Genomic DNA, 15,393 nt, shown 5'->3' with positions numbered 1-15,393 from the left:
GCTCATATCATGTACAGACAGAAGGATCTCTCCTCTGCCTCCGTTTTTCCCTTTGTTATCCCAGATAAAGCAATAACTTTCAGAGTCTGCCATGTCGCCCACTGCGGATGGAGTGTAGCGCAACAACTAGACCTGTTTGCCATGTGTGATCAGGCGTTATGTGCTGTACAGTGAACTGCCTCTCTGTGCTACACAGAGGTATTATGTGCTGTACAGTGAACTGCCTCTCCATGCTACACAGAGGTATTATGTGCTGTACAGTGAACTGCCTCTCCATGCTACATAGAGGTGTTATTTGCTGTACACTCTCTCTCTCCGTGCTACAGAGGTATTATGTGCTATATAGTGCACTGCCTCTCTGTGCTACACAGGGGTATTATGTACTGTACATTACATTGCTTCTCCGTGCTACACAGAGGTGTTAGGTGCTGTATAGTGCACTGCCTCTCCTTGCTACACAGAGGTATTATGTGCTGTATAGTGCACTGCCTCTCTGTGCTACACAGGGGTATTATGTACTGTACATTACATTGCTTCTCCGTGCTACACAGAGGTGTTATGTGCTGTATAGTGCACTGCCTCTCTGTGCTACAGAGGTGTTATGTGCTGTACAGTGCACTGCCTCTCTGTGCTACACAGAGGTGATATGTGCTGTACAATACATGTATTCCCTACTGTATAGCAGACTACCTTTCTATTCCACAGACATGTATTTTTTTGCTGTACAGTACACTGCCTCTCCATGCTGCACTGATGTGTATTCTGTACACTGGACTGTCTGTCTCTGCTGCAGATTAAAGATGATGGAAGGAGTCCTATAGATGATGTGAGGAGCCTGTCCCCCTCCAGTAGTGTCTGCGCCCCTGGATGCCCCCCCACTATTCCCCGGCGCTTGTTTCCTGCTTGGATACAATGTGTCTTGTTGTGTTATTCTTTTCCATAGAGCGAGGATCATGGGTTTATAATTTATAGGGTGGTGATTATTATGGGGGTAGATTTGTTGGGGCTGCGGCCCTGATGTGACCACAGTATTTGTGCCCCCCATGGCGCTGGGGGTGGGGGGGGTCTCTGCTGTACGTCCGGCTGTCTCAGGTTCTTACTACTTCAGGGATGTTTTTTATGGCCGCGTCGTCGGCCGCACCAAATGTTCTATTTATATGCAATGAGCGCGCGCCGTTTTGTAAAGAACGTTGTACATTTGTAAAGTCGTGTTTTCTAGATCTTTAGTTTTTTGTACTTTTTCTTTTGTCTTCCCATAATCTTTCTTTGCTCCTCTGTAGATGTCGCCGGAGCCTTTCGCATACAGGATGTTTAGGAATAGACTAGAAAGGAGGGAAGATACAAAAAAAAAAAACTCCACAACTGGAAGATTCAGGTTCTGTTCTAGGGGGTTGTGTCTCCTGTAGATCTGAAAATCCATATAAATTGAGAATTTTAGATTTTTAGACGTTCCACGTCCCCCTCCCCCGTCGGTGTCTCATATCAGGCACGTGAAGTGGACCAGAGCCGCTCTGAATCGGTTTTTAGGATGAAGTGGCGAATGTGCGTTTCGTCCCTTTTAGGATTCTTTTTTTTTTTTTTTTTTTTTTTAACGCTTCTGTTTTATGATTTATTTATTTTTTTTAATTAAAGGTTTCACAAACAAAAACGCAAGTGTTTACGTGTGATGATTGTGAGGGACGTCCGTCAATAGATAATTACACCTACTCAATTACACACACGGTTATTAAGGATTACCTTCTTCCACTGCATGCTTAGGGTCTGTCACAAGTACTTTAGGTAAAATAGAAACTTCCTCTTATCTGCAGCATCCTCTGTGCCTCTCCTCTCGTCCAGAATTATCGGCAGGATCATATAGGACATTATAGAGAAGTACTGATGGAAATAAAGCACTTGGGGTGAGATAGAAACCTCCTGTTATCTCCAGCAGCCGCTGTCTGCTTGTCTCCTCCATCATTCAGAAGCATCAGAAGGGTCCGATAGGACATTATAGAGAAGTAATTACCTGTAGGGTTGGAAATCAAACACATTGGGTGAAATAGAAGCTTATTATTATCTGCAGTAACCTCTGTCTCTGTATCTTTGTCTCTCCTCTCATCCACAATAATCAGCAGGGTCATATCAAACATCATAGAGAAAAGCTGACCTGTGCTGTTGTGAATAAAGCAATTAGGGTGAGATAGAAACTTCCTCATATTTCTTGCTGCCTTTTTGTGTCTCACCTAACACTAAAAAGCAGGATCATATAAGAGGTTATAGAGATTGTGGACCTGCACTGCTGGAACTTAAACACTTTTAGTGAGAAAAAAAAACTTCCCATTATCTGCAGCAGTCTCTTTGTATGCCTGTGTTACCCCTCCATCATGCAGAAGCATCAGCAGGAATAATAGAAGACATTATAGAGAAGTACTGATGGGAATAAAGCACTTGGGGTGAGATAGAAACTTCCCATTATCTGCAGCAGTCTCTTTGTATGCCAGTGTTACCCCTCCATCATGCAGATGCATCAACAGGAATAATATAGGAATAAGACTTTATAGAGAAGCATTGACCTGTACTGATGGGGATAAAGCACTTGGGGTGAGATAGATCTTTCTCATCTCAGCAGCCTCTGTCTCTATCTTACCCATATCATACCCTGCCCTCTGGACTCCTAAACCCCAAACTGAATGATTATTTAATAATCCAGATACTGTGTTAAGCTGATGGAGTAGAATATTGGGGGGGAGCACAGGGTGGGCTCACACAGGGCAGTTGCTGCATTATGGGGGGGGGGGGGGGGGGGCACAGGGTGGGGTCACATGGGGCAGTTGCTGCATTATAGGGGGGGGGCACAGGGTGGGGGTCACACGGGGCAGTTGCCGCATTATCTGACATGTTTCGGCACAGCTACTAACAATCAAGCGTTTCCAATTGATTCCGTCACTGATCCCAGCGGACGTGCGATCCCCTCAGGAGAAGCCGTGAGCAGAGGATTAACCGTAATGACCGTCACTGTAAACATTGGAACTGGAGCGGATAATTAAAGGGATGTGGGATTACTGGCTCCACCCCCAGTCATAGGCCAGATCCTCTAATTATAGCCAATGAGTGCGACATGGGGGATGGAGGAGGATGAGAGTTGTAGTCATGGACCTCAGAAGGCAGGTGGCAGATCCCACGTCATCACATACCACTGGTAGAAATTCCTCCAGCAAGGATCAGCGGTTTCATAGTGGGAGGAGTCTGATGGGGGGTTCACAGGTGTCATCATCAGTGGCTCCATAGTGGGAGGAGTCTGATGGGGGGTTCACAGGTGTCATCATCAGTGGCTCCATAGTGGGAGGAGTCTGATGGGCGGTTCACAGGTGTCATCATCAGTGGCTCCATAGTGGGAGGAGTCTGTGATGGGGGGTTCACTGGTGTCATGATCAGCGGCTCCATAGTGGGAGGAGTCTGTGATGGGGGGTTCACTGGTGACATGATCAGCGGCTCCATAATGGGAGGAGTCTGTGATGGGGGGTTCACTGGTGACATGATCAGCGGCTCCATAGTGGGAGGAGTCTGTGATGGGGGATTCACTGGTGTCATGATCAGCGGCTCCATAGTGAGAGGAGTCTGTGATGGGGGGTTCACTGGTGTCTTGATCAGCGGCTCCATAGTGGGAGGAGTCTGTGATGGGGGGTTCACTGGTGTCATGATCAGCGGCTCCATAGTGGGAGGAGTCTGTGATGGGAGGGTTCACTGGTGTCATGATCAGCGGCTCCATAGTGAGAGGAGTCTGTGATGGGGGGTTCACTGGTGTCATGATTAGTGGCTCCATAGTGGGAGGAGTCTGTGATGGGAGGGTTCACTGGTGTCATGATCAGCGGCTCCATAGTGGGAGGAGTCTGTGATGGGAGGGTTCACTGGTGTCATGATCAGCGGCTCCATAGTGAAAGGAGTCTGTGATGGGGGGTTCACTGGTGTCATGATCAGCGGCTCCATAGTCAGAGGAGTCTGTGGTAGGGGGGTTCACTGGTGACATGATCAGCGGCTCCATAGTGGGAGGAGTCTGTGATAGGGGGGTTCACTGGTGTCTTGATCAGCGGCTCCATAGTGGGAGGAGTCTATGATGGGGGGGTTCACTGGTGTCATGATCAGCGGCTCCATAGTGGGAGGAGTCTATGATGGGGGGGTTCACTGGTGTCTTGATCAGCGGCTCCATAGTGGGAGGAGTCTATGATGGGGGGGTTCACTGGTGTCATGATCAGTGGCTCCATAGTGTGAGGAGTCTGTGATGGGGGGTTCACTGGTGTCATGATCAGCGGCTCCATAGTGGGAGGAGTCTGTGATGGGGGGGGGGTTCACTGGTGTCATGATCAGTGGCTCCATAGTGGGAGGAGTCTGTGATGGGGGGGGGTGTTTCACTGGTGTCATGATCAGCGGCTCTATAGTGGGAGGAGTCTGTGACGGGGGGTTCACAGGTGTCATGATCAGCGGCTCCATAGTGGGAGGAGTCTGTGATGGGGGGGGGTTCACTGGTGTCATGATCAGTGGCTCCATAGTGGGAGGAGTCTGTGATGGGGGGGGGGTGTTTCACTGGTGTCATGATCAGCGGCTCCATAGTGGGAGGAGTCTGTGACGGGGGGTTCACAGGTGTCATGATCAGCGGCTCCATAGTGGGAGGAGTCTATGATGGGGGGGGTTCACTGGTGTCATGATCAGTGGCTCCATAGTGGGAGGAGTCTGTGATGGGGGGTTGACTGGTGTCATGATTAGCGGCTCCATAGTGGGAGGAGTCTGTGATAGGGGAGTTCACTGGTGTCATGATCAGCGGCTCCATAGTGGGAGGAGTCTGTTATAGGGGGGGGGTTTCACTGGTGTCATGATCAGAGGCTCCATAGTGGGAGGAGTCTGTGATGGGGGGGGGTTTACTGGTGTCATGATCAGCGGCTCCATAGTGGGAGGAGTCTGTGACGGGGGGTTCACAGGTGTCATGATCAGCGGCTCCATAGTGGGAGGAGTCTGTGATGGGGGGGGTTCACTGGTGTCATGATCAGCGGCTCCATAGTGGGAGGAGTCTGTGACGGGGGGTTCACAGGTGTCATGATCAGCGGCTCCATAGTGGGAGGAGTCTGTGATGGGGGGGGTTCACTGGTGTCATGATCAGAGGCTCCATAGTGGGAGGAGTCTGTGATAGGGGAGTTCACTGGTGTCATGATCAGAGGCTCCATAGTGGGAGGAGTCTGTGATAGGGGGGTTCACTGGTCTGATCAACCCCACAGCAGGTCACTACACAACACGGGGAACTCTGCAGCGGTAGATGCAGCTTGGTAAGGCAGGAGTTAATTGTTTAATGTGATGTCATTCCATCGGCCAATCACACCTGTTATCTTATTGTATTGTAAGCTGGGATGTAATTGGAGGAGTAAACACCACCTGACCAGTGGGAGTAAGAAAACCCCTGGTCAGGAAAGTTCTAGAGGCAGTCAGTCAGGGAGTCTAGTGAGGTGAAGCAGACTAGACAGAGAGAACAGTTGATCAGAAAAGTCTGACAGGCGTCAGTCAGAGGAGAGAGACAGAGAAGGGTCAGTGAGACCAGTCAGACAAAGCAGAGTAAGAGAGCCAGCTGACTGCCTGAGCCGCTCTGAGGAGTTAGAAGAAAAGGGATATCATCCTACCTTCAAGGGTGATATCTGAAGTAACCCAGGACAAGCTGAAGCATCCTACTAGGACCCAGCTACCTCCCAGCCTGCCCTCTGCATCCAGACTGGTGATCAATCCCTGTGGTTCCCTCTCCAAGTGCATCCCCAGCATCCTACCATTGTTAAGATTCGTTTGGCACGTTATCCACTGTTCCTGTCGGTTCCAATAAAGAACTGTAAGTTGCTTTTAGACAACGTCTGCCTCCGTCTGGTCCCTGCTACTACGGCTGTCACCATCACGGGCACCCAGTCCACTACACAGAGACTCCAGACCCCAAAGGGTTGCCCCAGGGAGAACCGCTATAGCAGCCTCTCCCTCATCATTTCTTGCCAACACCACCCTGCTGGAGACCTGCCAGGCTGTAGGACAGCCCTCCGGTTCCCCCGTACCAAGCACCGTGACACTGGGACACATGACATAAGGATGGGGAACCAATCAGAGCTCAGCTTTCATTTTCCCACAGCTGTTTATAAAATGGAAGCTGAGATCTGATTGGTTTCCATGGGCAACTAGAATAATTTTACCTCAAGAACTTCTGATAAATCTCCCACATCTCCTTCATTTATCATACGATCTCCCCTGCCGGAGTCTTTCATTAAATCTTCATTATGTTTGCTCAACGATGACGCACGCCCAGGGATGACGTACAGGCAACGCAGCCAAAAGATGAGCCTAATCCAATGCCTGCACCTCACACTAACGTGTCAGTCCACACTGCTGCTCTTGCATCCTATTCACCACCCCAGAAGCTGAACTCCACAATCTAATCCTATCCTGTGTGATACTGTCTGCTGAGCTGTGTATCTAATCCTATCCTGTGTGATACTGTCTGCTGAGCTGTGTATCTAATCCTGTCCTGTGTGATACTGTCTGCTGAGCTGTGTATCTAATCCTATACTGTGTGATACTGCCTGCTGAGCTGTGTATCTAATCCTATCCTGTGTGATACTGTCTGCTGAGCTGTGTATCTAATCCTATCCTGTGTGATACTGTCTTCTGAGCTGTGTATCTAATCCCATGCTGTGTGATACTGTCTGCTGAGCTGTGTATCTAATCCTATCCTGTGTGATACTGTCTGCTGAGCTGTGTATCTAATCCTATTCTGTGTGATACTGTCTGCTGAGCTGTGTATCAAATCCTATCCTGTGTGATACTGTCTGCTGAGCTGTGTATCTAATCCTATCCTGTGTGATACTGTCTTCTGAGCTGTGTATCTAATCCCATGCTGTGTGATACTGTCTGCTGAGCTGTGTATCTAATCCTATCCTGTGTGATACTGTCTGCTGAGCTGTGTATCTAATCCTATTCTGTGTGATACTGTCTGCTGAGCTGTGTATCTAATCCTATCCTGTGTGATACTGTCTGCTGAGCTGTGTATCTAATCCTATCCTGTGTGATACTGTCTTCTGAGCTGTGTATCTAATCCCATGCTGTGTGATACTGTCTGCTGAGCTGTGTATCTAATCCTATCCTGTGTGATACTGTCTGCTGAGCTGTGTATCTAATCCTGTCCTGTGTGATACTGTCTGCTGAGCTGTGTATCTAATCCTGTCCTGTGTGATACTGTCTGCTGAGCTGTGTATCTAATCCTATCCTGTGTGATATTGTCTGCTAAGCCATGTATCTAATCCTATCCTGTGTGATACTGTCTGCTGAGCTGTGTATCTAATCCTATCCTGTGTGATACTGTCTGCTGAGCTGTGTATCTAATCCTATCCTGTGTGATACTGTCTACTGAGCTGTGTATCTAATCCTATCCTGTGTGATACTGTCTGCTGAGCTGTGTATCTAATCCTATTCTGTGTGTTACTGTCTGCTAAACTGTGTATCTAATCCTATCCTGTGTGATACTGTCTGCTGAGCTGTGTATCTAATCCTATCCTGTGTGATACTGTCTGCTGAGCTGTGTATCTAATCCTATCCTGTGTGCTACGGTCTGCTGAGCTGTGTATCTAATCCTATGTGTGATACTGTCTGCTGAGCTGTGTATCTAATCCTATCCTGTGTGATACTGTCTGCTGAGCTGTGTATCTAATCCTATCCTGTGTGATACTGTCTGCTAAGCCATGTATCTAATCCTATCCTGTGTGATACTGTCTGCTGAGCTGTGTATCTAATCCTATTCTGTGTGATACTGTCTGCTGAGCTGTGTATCTAATCCTATCATGAGTGATACTGTCTGCTGAGCTGTGTATCTAATCCTATCCTGTGTGATACTGACTGCTGAGCTGTGTATCTAATTCCATGCTGTGTGATACTGTCTGCTGAGCTGTGTATCTAATCCTATCCTGTGTGATACGGTCTGCTGAGCTGTGTATCTAATCCTATTCTGTGTGATACTGTCTGCTGAGCTGTGTATCTAATCCTATCCTGTGTGATACTGTCTGCTGAGCTGTGTATCTAATCCTCTCCTGTGATACTGTCTGCTGAGCTATGTATCTAATCCTATCATGAGTGATACTGTCTGCTCAGCCATGTATCTAATCCTATCCTGTGTGATACTGTCTGCTGAGCTGTGTATCTAACCCTATCCTGTGTGATACTGTCTGCTGAGCTGTGTATCTAATCCTATCCTGTGTGATACTGCTGAGCTTTGGATCTAATTTTATCCTGTGTGATACTGTCTGCTGAGCTGTGTATCTAATCCTATCCTGTGTGATACTGTCTGCTGAGCTGTGTATCTAATCCTATACTGTGTGATACTGCCTGCTGAGCTGTGTATCTCATCCTATCCTGTGTGATACTGTCTTCTGGGGCTCAGCGTGTATTGCAGGGGTCCTCTGGATTATGTAGCACATTTCAGGGGGCTGTAAGTTGCGGGGGTCTGTTCTGGGGTTCTGGACCTCTAGGTTTGGCTGGACTATGGACCTTACTCCAGAACATCCCGGCAGCGCTCCTCTAGGCTCCTCCGTGGTCCATATGGATGGGGCTTCCTCACGTTACGCACATTATGTGGGGGGGGAGCAGCTGTGACCTCTGTGCCTGAGGCTGTGGGTGACCTCTGACCCTACACGGAGGAGGACGTCTCCCAGGTTAATCCCTTCATCACCTGCTGGGAGACACGACATCTATCCCGCAGCAGCACCCGTACCACCCACTTCTGGCATCCACCACCTGAAACACACGACATGTGACCAGAAGAGCAAACCGTCCCCGAGCCAAGACTCCTCCGTCAATATTTGCCCGGTCTGGGAGGAAAAAACTTTCCCGCAGCTCGACTTGACGCAGCAGAGCTGGAAGCACACGGCAGGATGAGCTCATGGAAAAGCTGAGTGAGTGCGGCGTCGCTGTCACACATCATGAAGGACAGGTTGGAGGAGCTCAAGAACCGAACCGGCCGGGACCTCCTGGACTTTGAGGACCACCTAGCCTTTGACAATCCTGTCTTCCAAGATGGAGAGACCAGCAGCATGGACGTCTTCTTCCAGGAGGTCTCCGGCCTTTCTCAGGCCCTGAGCAAGCTGAAGACCCTGGCCGAGAGCATCGAGAGCAAACAAGAAGAAGTTCTGTGCAGCACCACCGAGGCCAAGATCTGCGAGGGCAAGAAAGAACTAGGACTCATGAAGACCCTGCTCACCTCGGAGGCCAAAGCCCTGCAGGCTCAGCTCAGCCTCATGAAGAGCGGCCTGGCCCAGGACGACAAGAACTGGATGGCCGAGCACCGCATCCGTCAGAGTCAGTTCACCGTCCTAACCAACAGGTTCCGGGAGGTCATGTCCCAACATTACATCAACGAGACGCGCTACGTGGGGAAACTGAAGGAGCAGATCGTGCGTCAGGCGGAGCTGGCCGGCCTGGACCTCCAGGAGGAGGAGATCAATGAGCTGATCGGGAGCCCCATGGCACCGCAGATTGTGGGCCACGACCTGGAGATCCTCAAGGCCAAGCAGCACCTGGCCATGGCCCAGGAGAGACACAAGCAGCTGCTGGACCTGGAGGCCCAGATCACTGAGCTGCACTCACTCTTCATCCAACTTGATCTGCTGGTGTCTGAGCAGGAGGACATTATCAATAGCATCGAGTACAACGTCTTGAACACCATGGACTACATCTCCCAGTCCAACCAGCAGGTGAAGAAGGCGCTCAAGTACCAGAGACAATCACGGCTCGCTGCCACCATATCTGCAGTGCTGGGACTATGTGCCTGCTGCACCTGCCTCTCCTGCATGACCGGAGCCATGCGCTAACACCCGCAGGACACCCAACATGGTGCTAAATGGGTGCCGGAGTGCCGGAGCGTTATAAGAGGAGCTCAGTTACATGATGGAGACGATGCTGCTAACCTACCTGTCCTGGCTGATAACAGGGAGTAATAGATTGTATCCCTCCTGTACAGTCTCCTCTCCCCGGGATGTAATGGCTGATAACAGGGAGTAATAGATTGTATCCCCCCCTGTACAGTCTCCTCTCCCCGGGATGTAATGGCTGATAACAGAGAGTAATAGATTGTATCCCCCCTGTATAGTCTCCTCTCCCCGGGGTGTAATGGCTGATAACAGAGAGTAATAGATTGTATCCCCCCCTGTACAGTCTCCTCTCCCCGGGATGTAATGGCTGATAACAGAGAGTAATAGATTGTATCCCCCCTGTACAGTCTCCTCTACCCGGGATGTAATGGCTGATAACAGAGAGTAATAGATTGTATCCCCCTGTACAGTCTCCTCTCCCCGGGATGTAATGGCTGATAACAGAGAGTAATAGATTGTATCCCTCTGTACAGTCTCCTCTCCCCAGGATGAAATGGCTGATAACAGAGAGTAATAGATTGTATCCCTCTGTACAGTCTCCTCTCCCCAGGATGTAATGGCTGATAACAGAGAGTAATAGATTGTATCCTCCCTGTACAGTCTCCTCTCCCCGGGATGTAATGGCTGTTAACAGAGAGTAATAGATTGTATCTCCCCCCCCCCCCCCCCCCGTACAGTCTCCTCTCCCCGGGATGGAATGGCTGATACCAGGGAGCAGTAGCAGATGTGGATGATATTTATTTGTTGTATTCTTATATTTTATAGATAAAGTTATTATAACACAATGTACTGATCTGTGTTGTTGTGTTGCGGGGGGGGGGGGGGGGGGGGCTCGGGGGGCTGTATACTGGGCAGGGCAGTATTGTGTATGCAGCTTCTGTGCTGGGTAATGGGACAATAGTCTGTATATGATGTGAAAATCTTTATTCAAGCAAATACATTCAGTAATAAGTTGTACACAATATATAGACAGTTCCATGAATATATTCACCTACACAACTGTGCTGCAAGTGCATTATACAGAAGATTGTATGGACTGTAGGTGATTTACAAATAGTCTGGATTACAGAATTTGGTTACCGGTAATCAGGATTACAGGATAGGGTTACAGGTAGTCAGGATTACGGGTCAGGGTTCCAATGGTCTGGATTACGTGGTGGCGTTACAGGATTACATCTGGATTATGGGTTTGGGTTACAGGTAGTCAGGATTACGGGGCAGGGTTACCGGTAGTCTGGATTATAGGTTTGGGTTAGCGGTAGTCAGGATTACGGGGTAGGGTTATGGTAGTCAGGATTACGGGTCAGGGTTCCAATGGTCTGGATTACGTGGTGGCGTTACAGGATTACATCTGGATTATGGGTTTGGGTTAGAGGTAGTCAGGATTACGGGGCAGGGTTACCGGTAGTCTAGATTATGGGTTTGGGTTACCGGTAGTCTGGATTATAGGTTTGGGTTACCGGTAGTCTGGATTATAGGTTTGGGTTACCGGTAGACAGGATTACGGAATAGGGTTACTGGAAACCCGGATTATGTGGTTGTCTGTGTCTCCTGCTCTCGCTGGGAATATATCTTTCTATCACCGGCAAATAAAATGATGTCATGTGATCAAATAACGACTGAGAGGATCGGTGGTATCCAGGCAACAGCACAAATATTTACTTGGGGAGGCGCTGGGTGGCGCTACAGGGATGGTGCGAGTTATAGGTCATTCCTGTATATAATCTCCTGCGCACATGCAGCACGTAAAGACACTGAGACACTGGGCCAGAATAATCCTAGAAAGTGCCAGGCCCCAGTAGCCATAGGTTGTGCCGGTCTCAGGTGGTGCGTGGCCATAGGTTGTGCCCGTCTCAGGTGGTGCGTGGCCAGTGGTTGTGCCAGTCTCAGGTGGTGCGTGACCATAGGTTGTGCCCGTCTCAGGTGGTGCGTGGCCAGTGGTTGTGCCAGTCTCAGGTGGTGCGTGACCATAGGTTGTGCCCGTCTCAGGTGGTGCGTGGCCATAGGTTGTGCCAGTCTCAAGTGGTGCGTGCTCAGTGGTTGTGCCAGTCTCAGGTGGTGCGTGACCATAGGTTGTGCCAGTCTCAGGTGGTGCGTGCTCAGTGGTTGTGCCAGTCTCAGGTGGTGCGTGACCATAGGTTGTGCCGGTCTCAGGTGGTGCGTGACCATAGGTTGTGCAAGTCTCAGGTGGTGCGTGGCCATAGGTTGTGCCGGTCTCAGGTGGTGCGTGACCATATGTTGTGCCGGTCTCAGGTGGTGCGTGACCATAGCTTGTGCCGGTCTCAGGTGGTGCGTGACCATATGTTGTGCCCGTCTCAGGTGGTGCGTGGCCATAGGTTGTGCCGGTCTCAGGTGGTGCGTGACCATAGGTTGTGCCAGTCTCAGGTGGTGCGTGACCATAGGTTGTGCCAGTCTCAGGTGGTGCGTGACCATAGGTTGTGCCAGTCTCAGGTGGTGCGTGACCATAGGTTGTGCCCGTCTCAGGTGGTGCGTGACCATAGGTTGTGCCGGTCTCAGGTGGTGCGTGACCACAGGTTGTGCCGGTCTCAGGTGGTGCGTGACCACAGGTTGTGCCGGTCTCAGCTGGTGCGTGACCACAGGTTGTGCCAGTCTCAGCTGGTGCGTGACCATAGGTTGTGCCGGTCTCAGCTGGTGCGTGACCATAGGTTGTGCCGGTCTCAGGTGGTGCGTGACCATAGGTTGTGCCGGTCTCAGGTGGTGCGTGACCATAGGTTGTGCCGGTCTCAGGTGGTGCGTGACCACAGGTTGTGCCGGTCTCAGGTGGTGCGTGACCACAGGTTGTGCCGGTCTCAGATGGTGCGTGACCACAGGTTGTGCCGGTCTCAGGTGGTGCGTGACCACAGGTTGTGCCGGTCTTAGGTGGTGCATGACCATAGGTGGTGCCGGACTCAGGTGGTGCGTGACCATCGGTTGTGCCGGTCTAAGGTGGTGCGTGAGAGGTAGACACAGCCCCGCCCCCTGCCTATATATCCTGTGTGAGAGGTAGTCACAGCCCCGCCCCCTGCCTGTATATCCTGTGTGAGAGGTGGTCACAGCCCCGCCCCCTGCCTGTATATCCTGTGTGAGAGGTAGTCACAGCCCCGCCCACTGCCTGTATATCCTGTGTGAGAGGTAGTCACAGCCCCGCCTCCTTCACTTGATATGTCGTGACCTTAGGTAGTAAAATGAAGGGGTGTGTAACTCACTGGGGGGGGGGGGGTGTCTTATTACTATTGATCAGGGTGGTAAGAAGGTTGCGTTTCCTTCTCTGGATGAATAGTAATTCCACCTTTAGTCTTCATTGTGGGGATGATGAGAGTAATGACTCCATGGCCCAGCGCTCCACCAACATCTCATTTATCTGTCACAATAGTTACACATTAGTCGTTAATTAGGGTAAGTTATGTAAATGATATTCTCTTTCTTCTTGTGTTGGTAACGAGCCTGTGCCATAGAATTGCAGCCACATGATTATCTGCCCCGTGTGCTGCATAATGTGCCGCTGTGACGTCTGCCCGGCCTCGATACCGGCCGCTGAGAGAAGGCGCTTGGCAGCGCGCTGTGACTTAGTGTTGAGATGATGGGGCCGACTTACGAGTTCCATAATAACCCCAATAACTACACCCCCTGACTGCTCCCTCTGTACCCCCCTACATCGACAACCCCCTGACTGCTCCCCCTGTACCCCCCTACATCGACAACCCCCTGACTGCTCCCTCTGTACCCCCCTATATCTACACCCCTGACTGCTCCCTCTGTACCCCCCTATATCTACACCCCTGACTGCTCCCTCTGTACCCCCCTATATCTACACCCCTGACTGCTCCCGCTGTACCCCCTATATCTACACCCCTGACTGCTCCCTCTGTACCCCCCATATCTACACCCCTGACTGCTCCCTCTGTACCCCCCTATATCTACAACCCTTACTGCTCCCTCTGTACCCCCCTATATCTACACCCCTGACTGCTCCCTCTGTACCCCCCTATATCTACACCCCCTGACTGCTCCCTCTGTACCCCCCTATATCTACACCCCCTGACTGCTCCCTCTGTACCCCCACCAGATCAACACCCCCTGACTGCTCCCTCTGTACCCCCCCTATATCAACACCCCCTGACTGCTCCCTCTGTACCCCCCTATATCAACACCCCTGACTACTCCCGCTGTACCCCCTATATTGGCCCTCCCCGACTGCTCCCGCTGTACCCCCACCAGATCGACACACGACGGCTCCCGCTGTACCCCCTATATCTACACCGACTGCTCCCTCTGTACCCCCACCAGATCAACATCCCCCGATTGCTCCCCCTGTACCCCCACCCACCCTATATCGACACCCCCTGACTGCTCACTCTGTACCCCCCGCACCCTAAGTTTCTCTCATTATATCTGATTCCTCTGGATTTCACCTAAACCTCAGTGACTGCATCATCACCATGACAATGAGGCCGGCGCTTGGCCAGTGGAGGGTCTGAGTGACTCGCTGCCTGTCCTAACACTAATGACATAATTAATGTCGCTGAAGTCATATCATTTAGTATCGCTTTGTTTCCAAGACAACACAAGATAAACAGAACAATTATAATACAAATATATGACATGTAACCGTTGCCATAGAATCCGATACATCATGGAAGTGGAGCCGGAGCGAGGGAAGTGTCAGGAGCAGAGCACGGCGATAGTGCCTAGAAGCCACGGAGCGAGGGATATGTCAGGAGTAGAGCATGGTGATAGTGCCTAGAATCCATGGAGCGAGGGAAGTGTCAGGAGCAGGGCAGGGCGATAGTGCCTAGAAGCCATGGAGCGAGGGAAGTGTCAGGAGCAGAGCACGGCGATAGTGCCTAGAAGCCATGGAGCGAGAGAAGTGTCAGGAGCAGGGCACGGTGATAGTGCCTAGAATCCATGGAGCGAGGGAAGTGTCAGGAGCAGAGCACGGTGATAGTGCCTAGAATCCATGGAGCGAGAGAAGTGTCAGGAGCAGGGCACGGTGATAGTGCCTAGAAGCCACGGAGTGAGGGAAGTGTCAGGAGCAGAGCACGGTGATAGTGCCTAGAATCCATGGAGCGAGGGAAGTGTCAGGAGCAGGCCACGGTGATAGTGCCTAGAATCCATGGAGCGAGGGAAGTGTCAGGAGCAGGCCACGGTGATAGTGCCTAGAATCCATGGAGCGAGGGATGTACCAGGAGCAGAGCACGGCGATAGTGCCTAGAATCCATGGAGCGAGGGAAGTGTCAGGAGCAGAGCACGGCGATAGCGCCTAGAAGCCACGGAGTGAGGGATGTGTCAGGAGTAGAGCACAGTGATAGTGCCTAGAAGGCACGGAGCGAGGGATGTGTCAGGAGTAGAGCACGGTGATAGTGCCTAGAAGCCACGGAGCGAGGGATGTGTCAGGAGTAGAGCACGGTGATAGTGCCTAGAAGCCACGGAGCGAGGGACGTGTCAGGAGCAGGGCACGGTGATAGCGCTAAGAAGCCAC

At 51.0% G+C, this 15,393-nt stretch overlaps 1 protein-coding gene across 1 annotated transcript; it reads left to right on the top strand.

The window, feature by feature from the left end:
* The first annotated feature begins 8,820 nt into the window (after positions 1-8,820).
* Positions 8,821-9,890, top strand: LOC140076971 (syntaxin-3-like). Its single transcript, XM_072123785.1, has one exon. The coding sequence runs from the start codon at positions 8,967-8,969 to the stop codon at positions 9,852-9,854; it is 888 nt and encodes a 295-aa protein (XP_071979886.1). The 5' UTR covers positions 8,821-8,966; the 3' UTR covers positions 9,855-9,890.
* The last annotated feature ends 5,503 nt before the right edge of the window (positions 9,891-15,393 follow it).

The sequence above is a fragment of the Engystomops pustulosus genome, chromosome 9 (assembly GCF_040894005.1).
Source record: "Engystomops pustulosus chromosome 9, aEngPut4.maternal, whole genome shotgun sequence".
NCBI classification, from domain to species: Eukaryota; Metazoa; Chordata; class Amphibia; order Anura; family Leptodactylidae; genus Engystomops; species Engystomops pustulosus.
This window is presented reverse-complemented; position numbering and strand designations above follow the sequence as displayed.